Raw genomic sequence first — 26,356 nt, 5'->3', positions numbered from 1 at the left:
GGCCTTCATCACTACACATGCCTCAACTATTGCAGTTGCCTTTGGTTTAATCATCCTTCCTCAAGTCTCTACCCACTCTGGCTCACTCTCTACTTAACAGTCAGATTGAGCTTCTTAAAGCACAGGTTTGACTATGTTACCCTTCTATTTCATAAATTCTAATGGCTCTGTCATATCTAGGATTACATATGAAACACTGTCTTTGGCCTTCAGAGCCTTCATAAGCTTTCCTACCTTTCCAGTCTTATTAAACATTAACCCCTCTCCCTGACCCCATCAATGCAATTCATTGACACTTTTCCCAGTTTCTCACACAAGATACTCCAACTCCTCACTTGTACATTTTTCCTTGGTTGTTTTTCAAGTCTTGCATTTTTTCTTTATTCATCCTTACAGAATTCTCACCCTTACTCTCTTTGCCTCCTGACTTCCTTCATATCTTAGCTAAAATCTATCTTCTACACAAAGAACTATTATATATAATAATATATATTATATAATAGCTACTTCAGGAGACAATGTATAAACAAGTGAGGAACCTACTTTTATTATTATATATTATAATATATATAAATATGTATTTAGAGTAATTTGTCTTTTTACTAAAATCAAAATATAATTGTTGAAGAATAAAATTTGGGGCAGTTCAGTTAGTTTCCTATTTACCAATAAATATAAACAAAATGAACAAGCATCAGGAAACAACTTCTAAGTTCAAATGTTACTTAGTACCTATGAACATGAGAAGTAGAGGAAGAAGGGATTATTTCATCTCAAGAGAGATTCAAGAAGGGTTTTGTCACATTTCTGTGATTTCAAGACTAGTTATTGTCCTTTACTCAAATGGGTCCAAAACCTCTTAAGTTTTATTGATATAAATTCTTCCACATTTTCCCTTTTTCAAATCTTTTTGTACTACGTACACTGTTGGTCTTAAGCTCCAAGTTTGAGGATACTTTTAGCTCTCTGCTGCCATCTGGCATTCAGCCTTGGTATGTTCTGTAGAGGCTCCTGAACTGCTCTTTAAATAGGAGGTACAAGCCTTCTGAAAATTTTAGAATTTCAGTTTCATTTTCTGGACTATTGGCCTCATAAACCATCAAAATGCCCCAAATTTTATTTTAGCAAATAAATGAAACAAATTATGAAGAAATGATATACTTGATAAAATATTTAGGGATGATAGAATGGTGAAGTGATTGAAGAAACATGAAGATTACTTTTACAAACTCTTGCAGGTATACTTGGAATATGTGACTTTTGCAGTATTTACCCATAAATACTATTGTATATGCAGTTATATAAAGGGATGGACAATTGTGGCAGTGGGCTCAAATAATAAAATTCTTTGTCAAAGCATTGTGTCTTGATATTTGTTTTTGGAAAATTTCTACAGCATTGTCTACTTTAGTATTCCTACTTACCTTACTTGGATCTATTTTCCCCCTAGATGATGATAAAAATCAAATTTTTAAAGGGATCAGACCCTTATTTCCATACAGTTTGGAACAAAATGTGGGTTTACGTAGTTAAACAAGTTTTTTTTTTTTAAAGTCATATCATATATTGGTGGGGCAGCAAGGTGGTACAGTGGAGTGCCTGGCCTGGAGTCAGGAAGACTCATTATTTTGAGTCTGAATCTGGCCTCAGAATCTTACTAGCAATGTGACCCTAAAATGAACTAGAGAAGGAAATGAGAAGCTATTCTGGTATGTTTGCTGTGAATTTTAGTTTTACTCCACCCTGCTTAGTCTTTCGAATTCTAGCAACCAGGAATGTATACACCTCCACTTAAGGATTAACTGTGAGGAGGCTGGCCTATGACCGACATGTGCTAGCAAGTGACAAATCTGAAACAACTGACAGACCCCCTGGGCTGCCCTAAGCCAAGCTTAAGCTACCATTGGTACATGTGAGACACAGGAAGTGACGTTGGGAGCTCTGAGTGGTGTTTTGGCGTGCTTGCGGGTTTTGGTTCTGTAGTGTGGTTTAGGTGAGGTGTCTTCCCTGAGTGACCTTGGTGAGTGGTAAGGCTGCTGATTCCTCCTTTCCTTGACCTCCTGAAAAGGCACTATCCTCTGAGGAAGCCCCTCATCTCAGAGGAGACCTTGTGTCTGGAAGCCAAGCTAGATTTAATCTTCTGAAAAGGCCCCTTAGCTGAGGCCTCCCTTTGACTTACTCTAGGCTGGAAAAAATCTCCTATCCTTACCCTCTTCTCCTTCTTAATTTCTTCCTACTGTTGTAATTAAACCACCATAAAAATCCCAAACCGACTTGAGAATTTTATTGGGATGGAATTTAAATCCCTGGCGACCACTAAAATAATATATTCAGTCAACAACCCTAATTTTACCCTTAACATTGCTAAGAAAACCCAAGATGGGATCACGAAGAATCAGACACAAACAAAATGACTGAACAACAATATACAGGCATCTTGTAATAACAATATGTCATATGGGATATGATGTAGCTCAGAATTCAGTATTATTAGGATCTTGCTTTACCCTTATTCAGTGAGATTTAGTTACTTAGTTAATTAAAGTTATGAGGGTGAATCAGACTAGAAAAGAAGAGTGAGTCGATGGGCAAATCACTCAGTCTCTTGGAACTTCAGTTTCATCATCTATAAAATGGGGTTAATAATTTTTCTGCTCCCTAACCCACAGTGTTGTGAGCAGAATACTTTGCAGTTCTTAAAGAGATGTATAAATGTGAGCTGAAATGATTGAAACCTGTGACCCAAAGGGCTTTGAACTCACAAAGAAAGGAGGGAACAAGCATTGATTTAGTACCTACTCTGTGCCAAGCACTATGCTAAGTGCTTTACAAATATCTCATTTTATCATCACAACAATTATAGGTGCTATAGTTGCCTCCATTTTATAGTTAAGGAAGCTTAGTAAGACAGGTTATGTGGCTTGCTCAGGGTTATATGTCTAAGTAAGTATCGGACCACATTTGAACTCAGATCATCCTAACTCCAAGTTCAACACTTGATCCACAGCACCACCTAGCTGCCTCAGTTCCTATCATGGGACTTTTCAATAAACATACTTTTCAGGGTTTCCCCTAAAAACATCTAAATTTAACTTATTTTAATCTTGATTTTGAGGGATGGGGTGTTTACTTTTCTTCTACAAGACATTTATTCTTCTGCAAGTCTATTAAGGAATTGGACTTGAAGCAAATTTTTTTTTTTTACAAGAAAAGGCTTATAGGCAGCATTCCTCTCATGCTGAACTTACAAGTCCATTCCTTACATCTCATGTTCCTTGAAAAAGGCTTACACCAATAGGTGCTGTCCTAGTCGCTGCAGTTTTGATTTGACCTTTGCTGCTGCCACTGCCTTTGGTACTTCTTGATGCCAGTTTTTAAGTTGTTTCTGGCTGGCTTGTGCCTTTACTTATGTCTGCCATTTTTCAGAATTGACTTCCTTTTTCCTTGTCATTCTTTCAGCAATTCCTGCTGGTTCCCTTTTTACATTACCTGAATTTATAGATTCACTGAAAGAACATTTGTTCTTCCTCCTTTCTCTGCCCTTTTGGGATGGGGTGAGGTGGGAGAGAAAAAGAAAAAAAGGCTCAGCTTCTTGTTATGTGATTGTAATGGGGTAGCAGCATGGATTGATGGATAGATTGCTAACCTTGGAGTCAGGAAGATCCAGGTCTATATCTCACTTCTGACATTTACTAGTTACATAGGCCTGGGCAAGCCACTTACTGTCTCTGAAACTTAGTTGATTGTCAATAAAATGGAGATAATGATACTGGTACTTATAGTACCTTATATATATATATATATATATATATATATATATATAACATAACTTACAAACTTATACCTTTTATAAATGCTGACTATTTTATCATTTAGGATGGATTTTTACTTAAATTTTTGGGACTTTAAAAATAATCTAGAAATATAGTTTATAAGATTCCCTAGTCAAGTATTGGCCTCTTTGGATTCAGTGAGTCTGTCATTTAAGTCATGTTGAAAAACTCAATTTCTTTCTGGGGGACAGAGATAAGGATAGGGCTTAGGCTTGTGATTTCATTGATTTAAGGAATTCCCAAGTGAAGAAACTCCCTCTACTAATGAAGGTTACTAATCTCTCTGCAACTTAGTCTTAGCCACCTAAAGTAGTGAAATGTTAAATGACTTGCACAGGGGCATACAACCAGTATGTGTATGAGAAGCAAACCTTAGACCACAAACATAATAAGAAGAAATTCTGAAGTTTAGGTTTTGCATTTTCCTTTTAAAATCCTTTTAAAAAAAACCTTAATTATAATGTTCTGGTATATTTGTGTTGTACTTAATATTTTCCAAAGCACTTTAACATGCATGTCAGGTTAATTTTTGTATTCTGTGATAAAAGGCAGGTGCTCTCATTTTATAGCTAAAGAGACAGACTTACAAGTTAAATGAACCAAAATTATACAACTAGAAGACATAGAATTTGGTGTTTTTGTTCTCTCCCTTGAACAAAAATATAATCAAACCCTGTAAATGGTGTAAAATCAGATTATAAAAGTTCACATAACTTTAGTTACTTAAAGTAGTTTGAAGTGGCAACTTCAATAGAAAATACAACTTTTAGAATATACAGTACCTTTGCCTCAAATTAGCAAATTAAAATTCTGAAATCATTAGTACAAAATGAGCAACTTTGAAACCTCAGCTAACTGAGCCCCTCATTTTAGAGCCTTTTCTTTGCCTGGCCCTTCTGGCAAAATGCGGGGCATAGCGTTTCTTATCAAAAAACAGAGGAGAGACAATTCCCAGGTAAATTGGACCTCTGTCTCACTCTTGTTACTGTCCTCTGCTGACCACTCTTACAATATTCTTAATGAGTCTGGGACCTAGACTCATGGTCTTCCTCTTCTCCTCTATCTCTTACTATTGTTCTTAGGATTTTAGAATTCATGTTGATTTCTCTGGATGAAATAATTTCACCCACGTGGTAGGGATGGCTCCACATCTTTCTCTTCCCTCATTCAGTGTACTGCTACATGCTAACACTGTGGCAAATGACTTAACATCATATTTCACTGAGAAGATTAATACTAGCCTACATTATATTGATCAGCCCTCCTTGAATTCTTCAAAATTTGTAAACATTGTCACCAGCCGTCATACTGGTCACAGGAACATGATGGTCCTTCAGGTGTGTTACAGATTAAATAGACTTTGGAAAGGTATCTGTATTTCTCATCTTTGACCCAATTTCCCTTCTCTCTCTACCACAACTCTGCTCCAGAGTTTTCTTTCTTTCTTTCTTAGAGATTTATTTAGGCCTTCTCAAGCCTGATAAATGTTCCTTTGACTCTGTTAATCTCCTTGGGCATCTGTTTCCTTGATACGTAAAATAAGGAGTTTGGACTAAGTGACTTTTGAAGCTCCATCCAGCTCTAGATCTATGATCTTATGCCCTATTTTCTCTAGTTATCAGCCCATCTCTCTTTGTCACTTCTAATTGCTCAACCAAGGCAGCTAGATGGGACAGTGGATAGAGTGCCAGGCATGGAGTCAGGAAGATTTCTCTTCCTGAATTCAAATCGACTCTGAAAGTAGCTATATGACCCTGGGCAAATTACCTAACCCTTTTTGCTTCAGTTTCCTCATCTGTACAATGAGCTAGAGAAGGAAATGGCAAATCACTCTAGTATCTTTGCCAAGAAGACCTCAAATGTGGTCACCAAGAGTTGGACATGGACATTACTAAAAATGACTGAATGATAGACACAATCCTATGCAGTTTGATTTTTGTCTTTCCTATTGCCTTTAATGAATCCCAGTTCTCATGGAAAATGCTATGTGTTTTTAGTGACCCAACAACCAGATTCAGTCATATTTGCAGTTCTCTTTAGTCTCTTGGTAGTATTTCAATCCCTGCCTTCCTTTAAAAAGGATGATCTCAGGAGTCATTTCCCCTCAAGATTTTCTCTTTTGTGAGTGCTTGCCCACTCCTGAAATTATATTTGCTTCTCTTTGTGTGTGACATCCATTTAAGAAGAAGGCAATATGCTCCTTGAGCTGTTTTTGTATCCCTTGTCCTCACCTAATACATAATAAAAGTCTGTTTGAATTTGATTATAACGGCTGCTTTGTTATTCTAGAGACTGGATTGTTGTGGCAGGGACACACAAAAAATTTTATAGGATCAGTTTTAGAGCTGAAAGGGGCCTACGAGGTCCCTACTCTACTTTTGTAGATAAGAAGGCTGAGGCCCAGAGAGATTAAGTGGTCTGTCTGTAAATTAATATTTATTAAATGCTTATTATTTTTCAGACATGTGCTTAGTATTAGGGATCCCAAGAAAGACAGAAACAGTTCTTGTTAAGGACTGTCATTAAAAAGAATGTCAAGAAGCTGACATTCAAATGGGAATGGACAACACAACATAGAAAAAACTATGAACATCCAATTTATATATGGTGTAAATGGAAAGTAATCTCAGAGGGAAGTTGCTAGTAGTGTGATTTGAGCTGAGTTTTGAAGGAAGCTCACAAGACGGGGTGAGGAAGGAGTGAATTTCAAGGCATGAGGGAAAGCCAGTAAAAGGCAGGGAGTCCGGATACAAAGAGCCTGATGGCCAGTTTACATAGAGCCCTTTTTCATGTATATTAATGATTAAATAATATTTTCTGAGCTGGCTTGGAAACCTTATTCCTTTGTTACTTCAACAAACATTTAATGTGCAAAGGCCTGTTCTTGATTATGTGAAACATGCAAAGTATGACTGTAAATAGTGTTGTTTCAATGGAAAAATCAGTTCCAAACATTTGACTTAGAAAATAACTTTTTGGGCATAGCCTATTTAGGAATGGGAGACAGTATAGGTATGGATATATATTAGTACTTGTTAGAAATATAGACACATTTCCTTATTGGTTAGGAATATACTGCCCTCCACTGATTTCATTTAATATTAGCATATATGCACCATTAAATTTTGTAGCTTATACAATACTGTAATTTATGAAAATAACACTAGTCTAATGAGATATACAAATATTTAAGGATATGAATTTCTACATGTAAAGGGACCCTTCTAAGCCAAAATTTTGTCTGTTGTTTTTCAATGCAGAAAAAGTTTTTTCCTTTTTCAAAACGAGGCCAAAAAAAATGTCTTCATAACTTTTTAATGACTGTCTTCTGGGACAGGTAGATGGCACAGTGCAGTCGGGAGGTCCTTGTTCCAAATCTGGCCTCATATATATTTCCTCACTGTGTGGCTCTGGGCTAGTAATTTAACTCTGCTTAGCCCTTGCTTCCCTCCCCCCCCACCCCTCATTGTTAGTAAGACAAAGTAAGAGTTTAAAAAAACTATTCTGGCAAAATTCTTTTTTAATGCAATAAACTTCATCAAATCCATTGGAAAACATAGTGCCAGGTGCTAGGAATACAGAGATAAAAGTGAAAAGCAATTTCTGCCCTCAAGGAACTTGCATTTTATATTTACCCATCCATGTGTCTAATTTAGAATATGCTAACTTGAACCAACTTCTGCTTTTGTTTTTGTCTTTTTTAAATCCTTATCTTCTTTTTTTTGGAATTAATACTGTGTATTGGTTCCTAGGCAGAAGAGCAGGTAGGGCTAAGCAGTAGGAGTTAAATGACTTGGTCAGGGTCACACCTGTCTTTAGGTCTACTTTTAGGTGTCACTGAGCCACCCATCTACTCCCCTGTGTGTTTAATGAATGGAATGGTATTAATTTGTTAGTTTTTTTGCCTCGCAAAGTTTTGGCAAACAAGAAATAGCTCAGTTTCACAATTTTTCAAAGTTCAAGCTCTAAGCCTAATTAATGGCCTAGTTTCAGAGAAATAAATTATACAATTTTTGGGAAAATATTTGTATTTTAAAAAAATTCACATGGTAGGTTGTTAGATACTGTGATCCAAATTTCTTAAGATCGTGTAAGAGTAGGCTTTTTATTTTTTCTTTTAACCTTCAAGTTTGTCCCAGTCTGATTTCAGACTTTTTTTTCCAAAGCAGCATTGGAAATACCTTATTATCAATGTAAGAATTGAAAAGGTATGAAATTCAAGCTGACAGATAATATTTTTATAGTTGACATTTATTTGTTTGGCATTCATGTTAACAAAGCTGATATATATATATATAATACATAATATTATATGTAATATATAGAAATAAAAATATATAAATATAAAAAAGATATATATATCTTTGATTTTTTCATGGCAGCTCAGAAGGTCAGGTACCATAGCTATTACTCTCCCCGCGTTTCAGCTGCAGAAATTGAAGCTCAGCAAAGTTGAAGGATATGTTTCTGACCTCTGTGCTAGAATGTGTCAGAGACAGGATTCAGAAGAGCAGGGTTCTACCAACCATAAACTGTGCTCTTTCCAGTTTGTATACCCTATATACTGTGTAGCCTTAAAGCTGCAATGGATTGCAAAAGACAACAGAGAATCTGGAGAGGGAATTGATTTTCTCCTCTCCCAAGTCTGGAAATTATTTGCTGAGTTAAAGGTAGAAGGAAAAATCATAAATAATTATATCATAATTTTAAAAATATTTATTTATGGGTGATAAGTACATTTTTTAGCCAAAAAGATACACAGGAATCAATAGCCCTTGAAATGAATTACTCATATCTACTCATACTCCTCATACTCTGTTCATACTACTGTTGCAATAACTCTTCATGCACTTGCATATTAGGTATGTACTTTCCTTGTCTTAACATTATCTAAGATCTAAGGCTTTAAATGACCTTCAAGACCATCTATTCCAGTCCCCTCATTTTACATATGAGGAAACTGAGCCTCTGGGAGGTTTGGACTTTCCCAAGGTCCCAGTGATAGTAAGCATCAGAGGTGATATTTGAACCCAGGTCTTCTGACTTTAGAGCCAATGTTCTTTTTGCTATTCTACACTGGTACAAATAGTAAAACTGTTAATGGTCTAGGATTGTCTCATGAACGAAAATACTTTTTCAACACATTTCCATAACGAGAATTTTTATCATGAGGTTTTGTTTGAGAGCTGAATATATTTTTAGATCACAAAGTTTTATTCTGTGCTGGAGACAAGAGAAAAGAATTTGTAGGATAAAGTAAGTACCATTTAAATAAAACTATAATGAACAGTGTTTATTATTAATAATATTTTGTGTTTCAGGTTCAATTCATTCAAAAGGACACAAATCATACTGCAGCATTTAGTAAGTATTGCCTTAAAAACCCCCCATTATAAAATGTATGTATATTGTTTTTAGTAGTGGGCTATCTTAGAGAAAGAAGAATGGTGACCTGTTAAAGTTTTTGATCTCAATTTTTTCTTTATTTTCTGTTATGTGGATTTTGTTTTGTTTTAGCTCCTAAACAGCATTTATTTAATGTGCAAAAGGTAATTTTGTCCTTCCATAGAAAAAATTTTCAAGCCCAATACTATTTTTAGGAAGAGGATAACAGTAGGACTTGTATGATTAAGTTTATCTTGCATGAAACATTCCTGATGAAGTAAACTCTAGAAGCAAAACTGTCTAGTTTGTAGGCAGTTCTATATAGTAAAAAGTATCTTGATTGGTGGTTTTTGGTTGCTTATATGGTAGTTAACTGACAAAATTCACAGTAATATTTATTGAGTGTCTTCTGGTTGCTGAATGCTATAGTCATGCTGTCAGAATTTCTGGCTAAGTGTTCACCTTTGGTGCCATTTATACTTTATGAAAAAAAAATGTAATTTGGTATCAAATTCAGTCTCAAACCCTAAGCATAAAAGTGTGAAATAAGGTATCTAAAGTACCATGCATACCTTATTGCATTAAAGATAAGCTGTTTTGATTATAATTTAGAATTATATACTGCTTTAAAATCTAAAATTGGTTAATATATCTGCATTTACCTCATTCTCTTTATTTTTTTATTTTATTTGGTCAATTTACCTCATTCTCTTTAGAAAGCTCCTTCTTTCTTATAAAAAATGTATTCATGTCATCTGAGATATTGTTCTTGGAAGCATATTCTTCTAGAAACCATTCTATCTGCATTTTCTCTGAACTCTTTGAAATCTGTTATTCCGCCTATTGTATTCTGTGATAGCGTGGTTATTTCTTCCCAATAGTCCTTTTCCTGTCTACTTTGGTGACCATTTCTCCTTATTAGAATCCATCCAGAAAAGCAATTCCCTTCATTCTTTTCATATTTTGGAAAATGAAATCATCATTGAGGCAAGTAAGGAATTTAGCAGTTTTTTAACAGAACTCAAACAGATATTCAAATAGTTGAATCCTGATCACTGCTATATCATGTGGTTTATGATGTGTTTCTCGAAATCATCATTCTTTCTGCTTGATTGTCTTTAGTATTCTCTTACCAATGTATCAGTTTTTTACTCCTTGGTTAATCTCTTATTCAGGTACTCTATTTGATTAGTAGATTTCCTAAAAAGAGTGTATCTTACTCATGTACAATTTTACTTTCACTATTACTTTTTGTTTAATATATTCCATATGAAATAAATATATACGTTTCTATTACCATTTTCTAGTTATGAGTCAAATTCCACCAAGTTTTGCTGCTTACAAGATTAAGATTCACTTGTGGAAAACAGGACCCTCTTCTTGGGTGAATCATTCCACTAAAGCTGCTGCCTCCAAAGTGACAAATGATCTCTTAGTAGCCCAGTCCAGTGGCCTTTTCTCAGTCCTCATTCTCCTTGACTTCTCTGCAGCCTTGGACACTGTTGCTCACCTTTTCCTCCTTGCTATTTTTTTTCTTTCTAGGTTTTTGGGACATCATTCTGTCCTGATTTTCCTCCTGCCTATCAGACTACTCAGTTTCCTTTGTTGGATTCCAGATCACACCCTTTAACTGTAGTTGACCCTCAGGGTTTGATTCTAGGTCCTTTTCTCCCTAGTACTCCTTCACTTGATGATCTCATCAGCTCCCATGGATTTAATTACCATCTCTCTGCTGATGATTCTAAAGTCTACCTAGCTTGCCCCAAACTCTTCTGACCTCCAATCTTGTATCTCCAGTGGCCTTTCAGATATCTCAGACTGGATGTCTAGTAGATAACCTCAAACTCAATCATGTCCAAAGCAAAACTTGTTGACCTTCCCTGTAAATCCTCCCCCTTTCTTTTCTCTTTCTGTAGAGGGTGATACCATCCTTCCAGGCCCTCAGGCTTATAACATAGAAGTCATCCCAGATTCCTTTTCTCTCTCCCCATATTCAAGTGGTTGCTAAGGCTTGTAGATTTCATATTTGTACCATTTCTCAAAGTATGCCCCTTCTCTCCTATAACACTGCCACTACTCCAGTACAAACTCTTATCACTTCACATGGTAGTGTAAACATGGACTATTGCAATAGCCTACTGTAGGTGGGCCTACCTGTCTTTAAATTTTTCCCCACTCCAATCCATCCTCCATTCACATTCACAAAATGATTTTCCTTTTGAAGTGTTGGTCTGATCATGTCAGACCTATTCAGTAAATCCTAGTGACTCCCTACTGTTGTCAGGATCAAATACAAAATGCTCTTTTAAAAAATATACATTTTAACCAATTATATGTAATAACAAATTTCCACATAAGTTTTCTAAAGTTATATGATCTGAATTATCTCTCTCCCTTCCTCTCTCCCCACTCCTGGCATTGGCAGGTTCATTTTTGTAAGTGAATAATCTTATAAAAACAAAACCCCAAAACATATACCCAAGCAAACAAGTGAAAAATCCTATACTTTCATCTGCTTTCTAATATTAACAGTTCTTTCTCTGGAGGTGGATAGCATTCTTTTTCATCTTACTCTCTTCCATTTATTCCTTGATTCAGTGATACTGGCTTCTTCATCACACCAGATATTCTCTGACTGCATTTTTTCTGGTTGTCTCCCAGGTGTGGGACTTTCTCTTTACTTATCTCTTCCTCTCAGGTGTGGGACTTTCTCTTTACTCATCTCTTCCTCCTGGCCTCCTTCAGGTATTAACTAAAATCCCATCTTTTGGCATAAGTTCCCCTTACTGTTGAATGCCTTCCCTCTGAAATGATCTCTAATAATATATCCTATACATATCTTGTCTGAATATAGTTATTTTTTTCTTGTCTCTGTCATTGGAATGTGAGCTCCTTGAGATCAGGAATTGACTTTGCCTTTTTTATTCTGTTTCCAGAGCTTATTACTCTGCCTGGCACATAGTAGTCACTGAATATCACTGAATAAATGCTTGTTGACTTATGATTTGGGGCCAATCAAGAGTGAGTCAGTCATCTGCAATGGGGATAAACTAGAAGCCTTCCCAATAAGATCAGGAGTGAAACAAGATGCCCATTATCACCTCTATTATTTAACATTGTACTAGAAACACTAGCTGTAGCAATTAGAGAAAAACAAAAATTGAAAGTATTAAAATAGGCAACGAGGAGACCAAGCTATCACTCTTTGCAGATGATATTATGGTCTACTTAAAGAATCCCAGAGAATCAACCAAAAAACTAGTCAAAATAATCAGTGACTTTAGCAAAGTTGCAGGATACAAAATAAACCCACATAAGTCATCAGCATTTCTATATATCTCCAACACATCTCAGCAGCAAGAATTAGAAAGAGAAATTCCATTTAAAATCACCCTAGACAATATAAAATAAAATCACCCTAGACAATCTATCTGCCGAGACAAACACAGGAACTATATGAACACAACTATAAAACACTCTCCTCACAATTAAAACTAGATATAAACAATTGGAAAAACATTGATTGCTCATGGGTAGTGTTAAGGTTAAATTTAGGGTTGAGACTGAATATAATTTTAGTTGGTTGGCAGGGATTTAATTTCTAAATCCCAATGAAACACTCAAGTCAGAATGGAATTTTATGGTGGTTTATTTACAATAGGAGGAAGAAATTAAGAATGAGAGAGAGAGAGAGGAAAAAGAGTTCATTTAAACTTCTCTAGTTCAGGCTGAGCCAGGCAGGAGTTCAAAGGCCTTGGCTAAGGGGGCCTCCCCAGAGAGCCAAGGGAAAGGGGAGTCAGTCTTATCACTTACCCTGTGATTGTCTCAAGGAAGCCATCTGAGGAGCTCCTCCAGGCTCAAGTTCCAGGGTTTACTGGTGCCCAGGCTCTCCCCACAGGAAGTGATGTGAAATACAAAGGCAATTTGCTACATCACTTCCCATGTCTCACATGTGCCAATGGTGGCTTAAGCTTGGCTTAGGACAGCCCAGGGGACAGTCAGTTGTTTCTGATTTGTCACTTGCTAGCACATGCCATTGTGGTGTGGGTGTGTACATTCCTGGGTGCTAGACTAAGCAAAATGGAGGAAGTCTAAAATTCACAATCCCCCCTGATGATGATTGGGGGACTAGTCTCTCCAATTGATCACTAAACATAATCATCCTGTACCCCTAAATTTTCTAACTGCAAGTGCATACAAAAATTTACCTTCTAAGAGGAAAACAACAATAGTTGGAGATAAGAGGGAAATAGAAGAGAGAGAGAGACAGCAAAACCAATGTTTTGCTGGGCTCATTGACAAAACCCAATTAGGGAGCAGTCCCCTTTTGCATAAGAGTGTACATTCAAAATAAATGTTCAATCAACCTTCAGTTCAATCAGCCTCACCCCAAGGTTCATTCTGGATCTTCCTGATGTAGCATAAGGTTTTTGGCATCTTTCTGCAAACAGTTCGTTCTCCAGATTTTAGGAGTTAGCAATCTTCTTCCCTGAAGATCTTTCTTGAACAAAAAATTTAAATCTTGGATTTTATGAAAATACAGTTGGATGAGCTAACATAATAAAAATGACAATCCTACCCAAATTAATTTACTTATTTAGTGCTATACCCATTGAACTACCAAAAAACTTTTTTACTGAATTAGAAAAAATCATAACAAAAGTTCATTTGGAAGAACAAAAGATCAAGGATATCCAGGGAAATCATGAAAAAAATGTGAAGGAAGGAGGCCTTGCAGTCCCAGATCTCAAACTATACTATAAATCAGTGGTCATCAAAACAATTTGGTACTGGCTAAGAGACAGAAAGGAAGATCAAGAATAGAAAGAAAAAGAAAGGAATAGACTTGGGGTAAGTGACCTCAGCAAGACAGTCTATGATAAGCCCAAAGATCCCAAACAATCCACTATTTGATAAAAACTTCTGGGAAAATTGGAAGACAGTGTGAGAGAGATTAGGTTTGGATCCACACCTCACACCCTACACAAAGATAAACTCAGGATGGGTGAATGACTTGAATATAAAGAAGGAAACTATAAGTAAATTAGGTGAACACAGAATAGTATACTTGTCAGATCTTTGGGAAATGAAAGACTTTAAAACCAAGTAAGAGCTAGAAAAAAAATCACAAAATGTAAAATCAATAATTTTGATTACATCAAATTAAAAAGTTTTTGTACAAACAAAACCAATGCAACCAAAATTAGAAGGAAAATAACAAACTGGGAAACAATCTTCATAACAAAAACCTCTGACAAAGGTCTAATTACTCAGATTTATAAAGAGCTAAACCAATTGTACAAAAATTTAACCCATTTCCCAATTGATAAATGGGCAAGGGACATGAATAGGCAATTTTCAGATAAAGAAATCAAAACTATTGATAAACACATGAAAAAGTGTTCTAAATCTCTTATAATCAGAGAAATGCAAATCAAAACAATTCTGAGGTATCACCTCACACTTAGCAGATTGGCTAACATGACAGCAAAAGAAAGTAATGAGTGCTGGAGGGGATTTGGCAAAGTTGGGACATTAATGCATTGCTAGCAGAGTTGTGAATTGATCCAACCATTCTGGAGGGGAATCTGGAACTATGCCCAAAGGGCAATATAAGACTGCCTGCCCTTTGAGCCAGCCATAGCACTGCTGGGATTGTACCCCAAAGAGATAATAAGGAAAAAGACTTGTACAAGAATATTCATAGCTGCGTTCTTTGTGGTGGCAAAAAATTGGAAAACAAGGGGATGCCCTTCAATTGGGGAATGGCTGAACAAATTGTGGTAAATATTGGTGATGGAATACTATAGTGCTCAAAGGAATAATAAACTGGAGAAATTCCAAGTGAACTGGAATGACCTCCAGGAATTGATGCAGAGTGAAAGGAACAGAACCAGGAGAACATTGTACACAGAAACAGATACACTATGGTATAATCGAATATAATGGACTTCACCATTAGTGGCAATGCTGTGTTCCTGAACAACTTGGAGAAAAAACTCTACATTCAGAGGAAAAACTGTGGGAACAGAAACACAGAAGAAAAACAGCTGCTTGAATACATGGGCCGAAGGGATATGATTGGGGATGTGGACTCTAAATGAACATTCTAATGCAAACAGCAACAACATGGAAATAGGTTTTGATCAATGACACATGTAATACCCATTGAAAATGCCCATCAGCTATGGAAAGAGTTGGGGTAGGGGAGGGAGGGAAAAAATATTCTTGTAACCAAGAAATAATGTTTCAAATTGACTAAATAAATTAATTTAAATTTTAAAAAAGTAGGGAAAAAAAAGAGTGAGTCAGCTTCCTTGGATTTTTAGGAAAAGAATTAGCCTAAACCATATGGGGCTTGGGGATAGGGGCAGGGGAAAGAATGAATAACATCAAATATTTTTAGGTTGCCTTCTTCTCCTCTCCTCTTCTATTCCCTCCCCTCCACCTTCCTCTCCTTGTGCCCCATTGTCTCTCAGGACATTAGGATAGTCCTCAATTAGACTCTTCTTTTCTATCATTTAGGATTAGAAAAGGTTGGGCAGGGGATTGGGGTAGAACTTAGAGTCTGTCTCTTCTTAGTCAAGCCAGGAAAATCAGGGTTTAACTTCTGCATACAAAACATATTGCTCCTGTGACCCTTGGCAAAGTCACTTAATATCTTTTTGCTCCTGGTAGTAGTTCTCATATGTAATGGTTGAAATTTTAGGCTTCTGGGAGAGATTATAATATTGTAATGGTTACAAATGTGGCTACAGGATTTATGTAATATTGAACAATGGCCGCCAAGGAATTTACTTACGAAATTCCTAAAATGAAACACTCAAGTCAGAATGGAGTTTATGGAGGTTTAATCACACTGGGAGTAGAGAAGGGAGAGGGAGAGAAGGAGAGAAGAGAAAAGGGAAAGGGGCTACTCAACCTCTGACCAAGGCAGAGAGAGTTTTAGGCCCAAAGGGCCCAGGTGGAAAGAATCAGTCCTTAACTCACGTGACCGCTCTGAAGGAAAGCTGTCTGCGGGCGTCCTCCCTTTCCAAGCTCCTAACACCAACCCCCTCTAGCTCTCTCCACAGGAAGTGCGCGAATTCCAGAGGCTGTTCCCTACCTCACTTCCTGTGTCTCACAAATGCCAATGGTTGGCTCTAGCTTGGCTTAGGACAGCCCAGGTGGGCAGTTAGTTATTTCTGATTTGTCATTGACTAGCACATGCCCCTGTAGTGTGGGTGTGCACAATTTTTGGGTGCTAGACCAAGATGGAGACTTTTAAAATTCACAATCCCCCCTGATGATGATTGGGAGACTAGTCTCCCCAATTGATCACTAAACATAAGCATACTGCACCCCAAAAATTTCTAACTGTAAGTGTATACAAAAAATTTTTTTACCCACTAAGAGGAAAATTGTAATAGTTGTAAATATAGGGAAATAGAGGAGAGAGAAGGACAGCAAACCAATGTTTTGCTGGGCGCATTGACAAAAGCCAATTAGGGGGCAGTCCCCTTTGGCATAAGAAAGTACATTCAAAAATGTTCAATCAACCACACCCCAAGGTTCATTCTGGATCTTCCTGTAGTGAAAAGGTTTAGATATCTTTCTGCAAACAGTTCATTCTCTGGATTCAGTTAGTTAGCAAGCTTCTTCTCTGAAGATTTCTCTCTCGAACAAAATTTAAATCTTGGATTTGATGAAATACAATCCCCCCTGAAGAAAGTGTTGAAAAAACACTGAGTCCAGCTGAGGATTCAAGTTTTAGTTGTGGGGGTGTGTGAGTTAATTCAAAAGAAAAACAAAACAATATGAAAATAAAATCAAAATTCAAAATCAAAAGAAGAAAAAGGGAAAAAATTAAGGGAAAAATATAAACCCTTTATATATGCATATTTATATTAAAGAAGAATTCAAAATCAGTATCAAAATTAAAAAAAAATCTATGTATACAAAATTTAAGAAAGCAAGAATAAAAAAAATTTTTTTTTCACAGGCCCCTGTATTAGGGTCCAGTTAAGTAATTTCTAATCCCACAAGTCTGTAGGACAGAATGCAGTATATTTTACTTCCCCATTTGCAGCCAAGGCTACAGGAAGTTGCCATACTATAGGAGAGAAAAAAGAGGACCAGATTTTTTTTTTAATATATCTAGGGAAGTGTTATTCCCTCGTCTGATTTTACCTTCGTTCTCAGGGATGGATGGAGCCAGGATGGTAGCCAACCTTAGGTACTTGTCTGTAGGTACTTTCACGAAGAGTGTGGATACAGGGAAGGCCTACATCTTAACGTCTGTCAAGTGTCGCAACCCCGAGTCTCACACTAGGTTCAAGTCCTTAGTATTGGCTTAGAAATGCATTAATCCTACCTGGTTTGGTCTTTTGATTTTTAGACCTGTGAGCTCTTTTGGCATTATCCAGGTTATCTCTGTGTTCCTTGTTTGATCTCGTTCCTAGAATCAGACACAAACATTAATCATAGTCCCACAACAATTATCAATAAATGGCAGGTTCCCATAGTCTAAAGCTGTTTGGGTGCATATTAATAATAATAGCAAGTATATATATTTAAACTAATATTGTAGAATAAAATTAATATTGATCATATGTACCTAAAGTACATAGAAATGAGAAAAAGGGAAAGAATAAAATAATGTAAAAATAATAATAATAATAAAATAAGGAAAAGAGAAAAAAAAGGAAAAAAGGAAAAAAATTTAAATTTAGGAATTCAGTGTGTCAAAAGCAGAATAAAGCAGTTCCACTTGTCAATGGGTAGTTATCTCCAATGCATGTATAGGATACAGTCAATCAGTCTCAACAGAAGATGCTCTCTTTACATGAGAACAGTGAATCCAAGAGTCCTTTTCTCCAACCTTTATAGATGTTGGAGTAGTTAACAATATTTGGAATGGTCCTTCCCATGAAGGTTCAGTTGCTCCAGTACGCTTGAAATTCTTAATATACACGTTGTCTCCTGGGTTCAGGTCGTGAAGTGAAAAGTCTAGTGGTCCAGCTTGTACTGCAGCTCCGGATTCATGTAGCTCACGCAGTTTGTGCTGTAACTCCTGTATATAGGAAGCAATAGTAATATCTCCCCCTAATAGTGATGTATAAGCCGGGGAGAAAGGCTTAGCCTGTATAGGCGGATGTCCAAAAAGCATCTCAAATGGTGAAATATGTAAGTCTCCTCTAGGCCTGCTTCTAAGATAAAATAGGGCCAAAGGGAGAATTTCAGGCCATTTTAAATGGGTCTCAGTGCATAATTTTCCAATCATAGTTTTAAGTTCTTTGTTCATCCTCTCAACTTGGCCTGAACTCTGGGGATGATATGGAACATGGAATTTTGGAGTTATCCCCAAGCAAGAATATATTTGATTTAAGACAGAATCGGTAAAATGACTCCCTCTATCGGAGTCAATACGTGCTGGTAGGCCAAAGCGAGGAATAATTTCTTTTAAAAGCACCTTAGCAACAAAATCTGCTGTGGCTCGGGCTGTAGGAAATGCTTCTGGCCATCTGGTCAGTTGGTCTACTATGACCAAACAAAATTTATATTGTCCAGCCTTTGGCATCGTTATAAAATCTATCTGCAGGTGCTCAAAAGGTGTGTAAGCCAGAGGACGTCCACCAAAGGCTTTACCACGAAAGGCATGTTGGTTATATGCCTGGCAGGTAGGGCAGGATGAACACACTTTAGAGGCTATGGTAGTTATACCAGGGGCTATCCATACTCTCTTAACAGAGTCCACGATGCCCTGGGTACCAAAGTGGCCATTTTTATGAATAGATTGGCAAATTTGGTTATAGAAACTTCTAGGGAGCAGGGGTTTTCCTTCAGATGACACCCATACTCCATTAATTTGTTTTGCTTTAAATTTTTGTTTCCATTTTTCCACTTCCTTTTCATTATAGGAGAGTGATAAATTTAAATTATCAGTGGTTGTTAATGTTAAAATTAATCCAGGTCCTTCTATGGCTGCTAGTTTTGCAGCGGCATCTGCTCGGTCATTTCTTCTAGAGACAGGGTCAGAGCCACCTGTATGGGCAGAGCAATGAACTACAGCTAGGGCTTTAGGCAGTTTGAGAGCAGAAAGAACTTCATTAATAATTTCTGCATTAGCTATGGATTTTCCAGCTGAGGTTAAAAATCCTCTTTGGAGCCATAGCATCCCGACTGAGTGACAAATGCCGAAAGCATATCTAGAATCCATATAAATTGTTGCCTTTTTATCCTTGGCAATTATACAGGCATGCTTCAGAGCTATGAGCTCTGCTCCTTGAGCGCTAATGTTAGAAGGTAGTGAAGCTGACCATTCAGTGGCAAATTCTGAGACTATTGCAGCTCCAGTGTAACGTATGCCATCCCTCATAAAAGAGGAACCATCGGTAAATAAAATCAGATCTGCATTGTCTAAGGGAGTGTCCAAGAGATTATCTCGAGGCTTTTCTGCCATGGACACTAATGTTTCACAGTTATGTAATGGTTCTCCTGAAGTGGGTAAATCTGGAAGCAAGGTGGCAGGGTTAAGAGTTGAACAGCGTTTCAAGGTAATATTTTCACTATTTAATAAGGTTATTTCATACCTTGTAATTCTCTGATCCGAGAATGCCTGTGTTCTATGTTTTACCAATAATGCTTCAATCTCATGTGGGCACATTATTGTTAATGGACATCCCAATACTAAATCAACGGTTTTTGTTACTAGTAAGGCTGTAGCAGCTACTCCTCTAAGGCATGGTGGTGCTCCTGCTGCTACTGGGTCTAGCTGGGCTGAATAATAAGCAACTGGACGCTGAGAAGGCCCCAGAGTCTGAGTTAAAACGCCTGAGGCTACTCCTCTTCGCTCATGTACATACAAAGTAAATGGCTTGTTGTAATTTGGGATGCCTAGAGCAGGGGCAGATAAGATAGCCCTTTTTAGCTCTGATAGAGCTGACAGGTGTTCAGGCTCTAATTTGAGGGGTTCAGGGACTACATCCCTTGTTAGTGCTATAAGAGGTTTAGTAATTTCCCCATAGCAAGGAATCCATTGTCTGCAAAACCCTGTTGTTCCCAGAATTGTTCTTAAGTGTTTTTTAGTGGTAGGAGCACTCAATTTTTGAATATTCTCAATTCGCTTGGGAGAAATAGAGTGGGCACCAGCTGTCAGAATGAACCCCAAATATTCTACTTTGGGGAGACACCACTGAACTTTGTCCTTCGAGATCTTATGACCTCTTTTGTGCAATTCCAAAAGAAGGTGTTTGCTATCTTCTTGACATGTTTTTGCATCTGTTGAAGCCAAGAGTAGATCATCTACATATTTGATTAATTTGCTATTTTTAAATGTTATATTGTCTGTGTCTTGGCTCAAAATTTGCTCAAATAAGCTCGGACTTTCGACATAACCCTGTGGCAGCCGACACCAGGTATATTGTGAGCCCTTCCAGGTGAAAGCAAAAATATGCCTGGAGTTTTCATGTATTGGTATGGAAAAGAAAGCTGAACACAAGTCTACTACTGTAAAGTATGTAGCTGTGCTAGGAATAGATGAAATAATAGTATGTATGTTAGAAACTACGGAGTGTCTCTTTATAACATGATTATTCACTGCCCTTAGATCCTGTACGAATCTATAGATGTGCTTGCCATCGGGCCCTTTTTTTGGTTTTTTAATTGGCAGGATGGGCGTGTTGTATTCAGATTTGCAAGGGATTATTATTCCCTGTTCTATTAATGAGTTAATAACTGGTGTAATACCCTCAATTGCCTCCTTTGAGAGGGGATACTGAGGGATAGAAGGAGGTGGGCTAGATTTAGTTTTTATCTGCACAGGAACAGCAGATTTAAGTAAGCCTACATCAGAAGAAGATGTGGCCCAAAGAGACTCCGGTATATCTTTAGGTATTTCAAAAATGGAAGGCTCTTTTGCCTCCTGGTTTTCCGAGAGAAGTACAGGGAGTAATTTTAAAGATTCCTCTGGTACTTCTAATGATAATGAGCCATCTGGGGAGCAGGTTATTGTGGCTCTGAGTTTGCATAGAAGGTCCCTCCCCAGCAAATTTAAAGGGGAGTCAGGCATCAAAAGGAAGGAGTGTTGTACCTCTAGGGGTCCTACAGACACCATTCTAGGAGGAAGTCTTTTAACTCTTTGGGTTATTCCTGATACTCCCATTACATTCTCTGAGCCAATAGAATAACATTGTAAATCATGTGTTCTCTTTAATACAGACCAGGAAGCTCCGGTGTCTAATAGACAATCATAATAGGTGTTACCCACCTTTAAGGTAACATGGGGTTCATTAGTATGGGGAGGGCAGTGGATAGGGACAACGTGTAGTAGGACATCAGGGTCCGGGAAATCAAAGGTTGTATCCTCTGATTCCTGTGCCCCAGCCCCCCCCGGACACCATCATTGTGTTTGGGATATTCCTTGGGCACCCCCCTGAAGGGCACCTCTCTGAGGGTCATTAGTACCTTGAGTAATTTTTGGACGAGCGCCATTTCTCATATATTGTTGAGTATTATCATTAAAATTTTCTTCAATTTGAGCATTGTCATTAATTTCCCAATTCCTATTTCTATAATTCTGGTTTCTAAAGTTCTTATTTCTATATTCATTATAGTTATTATTTCTAAAGCTATTATTAAACTGTGTATTCCTTCCAATCATCTTAAGAAAGGTTCTACATTCCATCATTTTGTGGCCCTTCTTCTCACAGAAGTGGCAAGTAATGGATTGATAATTGGATTTCTGGAGAGGGGCAATTGTCGTTGGTTCATTATCCTGCCCACTTTCTAATTTAGTTATCCTATCTATTAAATATCTCATTTTTTTCTTCATTTCCTCCATGTCATCATTATTTTCTTTCTCCTTTTCTTCGTTTCCCTTTAAAACATATATAGCTGTTTTTTGCAATTCTTCAAGGTCCATATCTGACCATCTTGGGCATTGTGTTTTAAAATAATTTTTAATTGCTTTGCAAGAATTGTTTACAAAGATTCTCCTAACTTGTCTTAAACTACTCTCTTTAGTTAAGTCCCAATCTAAGTATCTGTCCCCAAACTCGATAATTCTGTCCATAAATCTGGAGGGTGTTTCTTCATCCTTTTGCTTAATTTTTTCCAGTTCCATCCACTTATCTGTACTGTCTGCACATTCCTTCATTGCCGTGAGGATGGCCTCTCTACAACGGTATAGTTGTAGATAATCATCAGGATTGTTATAGTCCCATTCGGGATCCTGAGATGGCCAATGTGCTGCATTACGCCCCCGGGTTTTGTTGACATGAGCAATTATTTTATTTTTTTCACGTTCACTTAAAAAAGCCTGTAGTAAGCTCTCAACGTCCTTGTAAGACGGATTATACTGAAAAAATATGTCTCCCATCTTTTTTGTTACTAGAAAAGGATCTTGTTCATATGTGGGGATATTTCGTGTAAATTCATTTATTTCTTGGGGAGTAAACGGTATCCTATGTCTTAAAGTCACCACATCCCCATTTCATCCTATTTCAGGTACTTCTCTTAGAGGAAACAGGCCTCTAGTTGAATTTTGCACCTGTGGGTCAGTTTGACAAGGACAGGTTTTTCTAGGAGGACAAGATCTCTCTTGCATTGGAAGTTGGTTTCCTGTAGGAGAAGGAACATGAGAAACTGGGATTGCAGGGGAAGGGTTTTGGGGATTAAATTCAGACAAGATTTGCACTACACGAGAGAAGCAGTCTGTTAACTGGGCTATAGGGAAGGTGTTTTCCATCTCTATTTCAGGGAAGGAAATTTCCTCATTCAAAGGTTCAGAAACAGGTCTGTTTCTGGTAGAGTGGTTGTTTGCCAATTGATCCTGTAGGAGACTTTTTAGATCTTCTAATTGGGCTTGCATTTTATCCTCAATTTTTCTTATTTTATCATCTCTAAATATAGTATTGAGGATTACAAAAATGACAGTACCTATTAATATAAAAATTTGGAGGTATCCTTCATTCCTCAATGCCCCTACTTCTTCAGCTGCCATATAATTGTCAAAGAATGTAGTACTCATTTTTATATGTATATTTTGTAATTTCACAAAGCACGGGGGAGCAGGGAAAGCAACAAACTTTCCACAGGGTTTTTTTTTTTTTTTTACAGTAGGTGGCTCCCTAGTCTACAACCCTATACAGGCTAAGGGCCTATTGTATTGTAAATTCTCCTTCTTTTACAAAGTATATGGGTGGGTCCCAGCAATCTTCTTTAGCCCTCAGGCTAAAACCGCTAGGACCATGTGCTATCTTCCTTGAGCAAAGCCCACTAAATTTTTAAGACTAGAAAGGCCAGGAAACAGAAAAAAATGGGTTTTAAGTTAGCTCCCTAGTTGTATTCAGCTGTTTTTTTTTGCGGGCTAGGAGCTCCTAAGAGCTCCTTCTCCTGAGGTTCCTCGTTGCTAATCAGTTGATTAGGTAAGCCTGGCCTGCCTCTCAATCTACTGAGCCATCTCCTTAAAGTAAAAGGAGACGGAAATGAGAGACAAAGAGGAGAAGGAAAAAAAAAATCCTGTTGACCCCAATTTAACTTAAGGGGTAAAGGGAAAAGAGAAAAGGTGTTTTATACTCACCTGTTCTGGCAGCTGTGTCTTTAAGCCAAGGTATTTGGTAAAAGGACTGACGGAGTGAGTAATAAGTGGGGTGAAAGGGCAAGAAAATTCAGGAAATTTATTGAGGTTCTAGAAACCTTCCAAGCACTAAGGCAGGGCCAGGAGCCAGAGGGGGTAGCCGGGGTGGGACTTTTCCCAGGTGATTAGTAAGGAGATCAGAAGACTGATATAGTTCTTTTTTTCCCGTAGTGGCTCGCCAACTGTAATGGTTGAAATTTTAGGCTTCTGGGAGAGATTATAATATTGTAATGGTTACAAATGTGGCTACAGGATTTATGTAATATTGAACAATGGCCGCCAAGGAATTTACTTACGAAATTCCTAAAATGAAACACTCAAGTCAGAATGGAGTTTATGGAGGTTTAATCACACTGGGAGTAGAGAAGGGAGAGGGAGAGAAGGAGAGAAGAGAAAAGGGAAAGGGGCTACTCAACCTCTGACCAAGGCAGAGAGAGTTTTAGGCCCAAAGGGCCCAGGTGGAAAGAATCAGTCCTTAACTCACGTGACCGCTCTGAAGGAAAGCTGTCTGCGGGCGTCCTCCCTTTCCAAGCTCCTAACACCAACCCCCTCTAGCTCTCTCCACAGGAAGTGCGCGAATTCCAGAGGCTGTTCCCTACCTCACTTCCTGTGTCTCACAAATGCCAATGGTTGGCTCTAGCTTGGCTTAGGACAGCCCAGGTGGGCAGTTAGTTATTTCTGATTTGTCATTGACTAGCACATGCCCCTGTAGTGTGGGTGTGCACAATTTTTGGGTGCTAGACCAAGATGGAGACTTTTAAAATTCACACATAGTAGACTATGAGTAACAGAGAAGGTGATAGAAGGCATTGGTAATAGGACTTTTTTCATCTGAAATTCCCAATAATCTTCTAAGTTGAAAATCTAACTAGAGGTGACCATTCTCTCCTTAAACAGCAATAACTATAGCTATAGCCAACAACTACAAACAAGAATTATGGGCCAGAGTAGCCAAACTAGTTGTGCTTCTTTTTTTTGACAGAACTATTCTACTGGTAGATGAAGGGAATACTATAGATATAGTTTATATGTTAAGCTAAGCAACTAACAAAATATCCTGGGAAAAAGTGAAGTATGAATTAGGTAAAAGAAATTTTTGGTAGATTCAGAACAAGTTGGATGTACTCATTAATGATTTAGTTTAAAATTGGAAAAACATTTTCAGTGGCATGTCATAGTGCTTAGCCTTGTGTTCTTTAGTATTTTTTTTTTAAAACAAAGACTTGGATAAAGGCATAGATGGCATATTTATCAGATTTATAAGGTGGTAAAGTGGGGAGAGGGATAGCTAACATGTTGGACAATAAACCTAAGATTCATATGATTCTTGACATGTTAATGATAGAATAAAATAAAATAATAGACCAGCCAAAATGTCAGAGTAGAAGGAAATAGTACAGCCTAGCTTTCCTTAACAACTACACAAAGATTTAGAAAATACACTATAGTAAATCCTCATTGGGAAATCCAAGAAAAAAGTCATATGGAGTTATTTTTTCCTTCCCAGGTTGGCTTTGGGGGAGAGGGATGTCTGTAAACACTAGGGATGGAATTTAGCCAGGAATCACCACATTGAACATTCCAGTTGAGAGACTGAATGAGGACCTCCCTGACATTAGGCACCAGAAGACGAGGTCCCAGATCCAGCACAGAGGGACCTGAAACTTCAGGGAGATGGAACAAATGTCTATTTATACTCTGTGACCTATTGCTCAATGCTGTTACAGATTTAGTATGGACTAAGGAAAGGACTTGTACCTAGGAATAGTGGTCCAAGGTGGGAAGTATTCAGTCACTAGGCTGTGCACTCAATGAGGAACAAGTACAGAAAGAAGCAGCACCTATGTGTCTTTGATCCTGGGAGGGCAGCTGGGTCTCAGGTCCAACCCAATCTAAAGCCTTCAGCATAATGGCCAGGCAGGAAGCCTAGATAACAGGGGAATTTGCAGTTCTGTCACTTTACTCTGAATCTATAGAATTTTCTATCTAGCTGATGGTGGCTGAGTCTGGCAGTTGTCTACTGGAGTTCAGTCAGGGACAAGCCCACAGTTGTGTTGTTCAGACCCACCTAAACCCACTTCAAAAGCTTACATAGTTCTGATCAGAAAGGGAATACTCAGATTTCACCATGTGTCACACTATTTTGTGTACACTGAAAGCTTTCAGGCCTCCAACCTGAGCTATCCCTGAGATTCTGGAATAACAGTACTCAAACCCCCAAGAAAAGAGTAGAAAGATACAGGAAGACACAAGATAGGACCAAATCTGGCCTAATCATTCTTTCTAGAAATGTGCATACTTAGGCCCTAATTCAAAATCCAAAATCAGGAAATAAGACTGAAAGAATGAGGTGGAAAAAAGAATCCCATCATAAAGAAGTTATGGTTATAGGTATATATTTTGGGGTTTTGGTTTTATAAGATTATTCACTTAGAAAAATGAATAATATGGGTATATGTTTTGTGTTATAATACATGTATGACCCAGAAAAATATTTTTTAAAAGAAAGAAAAGTCTCATG

General features: G+C 37.6%; 1 protein-coding gene across 3 annotated transcripts in view; it reads left to right on the top strand.

The window, feature by feature from the left end:
- Nucleotides 1–26,356, top strand: part of HIBCH (3-hydroxyisobutyryl-CoA hydrolase) — a 123,632-nt gene that overhangs the window by 5,993 nt on the left and 91,283 nt on the right. For 2 of the 3 annotated variants that reach the window (XM_007494508.3, XM_007494507.3), the window contains exon 2: nucleotides 9,155–9,197. The exons of the other annotated variant lie outside the window; for it this stretch is intronic. Coding sequence is in view for 1 of the 2 variants with exons in the window: in XM_007494507.3 (XP_007494569.1) it covers nucleotides 9,155–9,197 (43 nt within the window). In the remaining variant the exon portion in view is untranslated. The remainder of the gene's footprint in view (nucleotides 1–9,154; nucleotides 9,198–26,356) is intronic. 3 annotated transcript variants of the gene reach the window in all.

The sequence above is a fragment of the Monodelphis domestica genome, chromosome 4, assembly GCF_027887165.1.
Source record: "Monodelphis domestica isolate mMonDom1 chromosome 4, mMonDom1.pri, whole genome shotgun sequence".
NCBI classification, from domain to species: domain Eukaryota; kingdom Metazoa; phylum Chordata; class Mammalia; order Didelphimorphia; family Didelphidae; genus Monodelphis; species Monodelphis domestica.
Note: the sequence above shows the minus strand (reverse complement) of the source record. Positions and strands in the feature narration are given on the sequence as shown.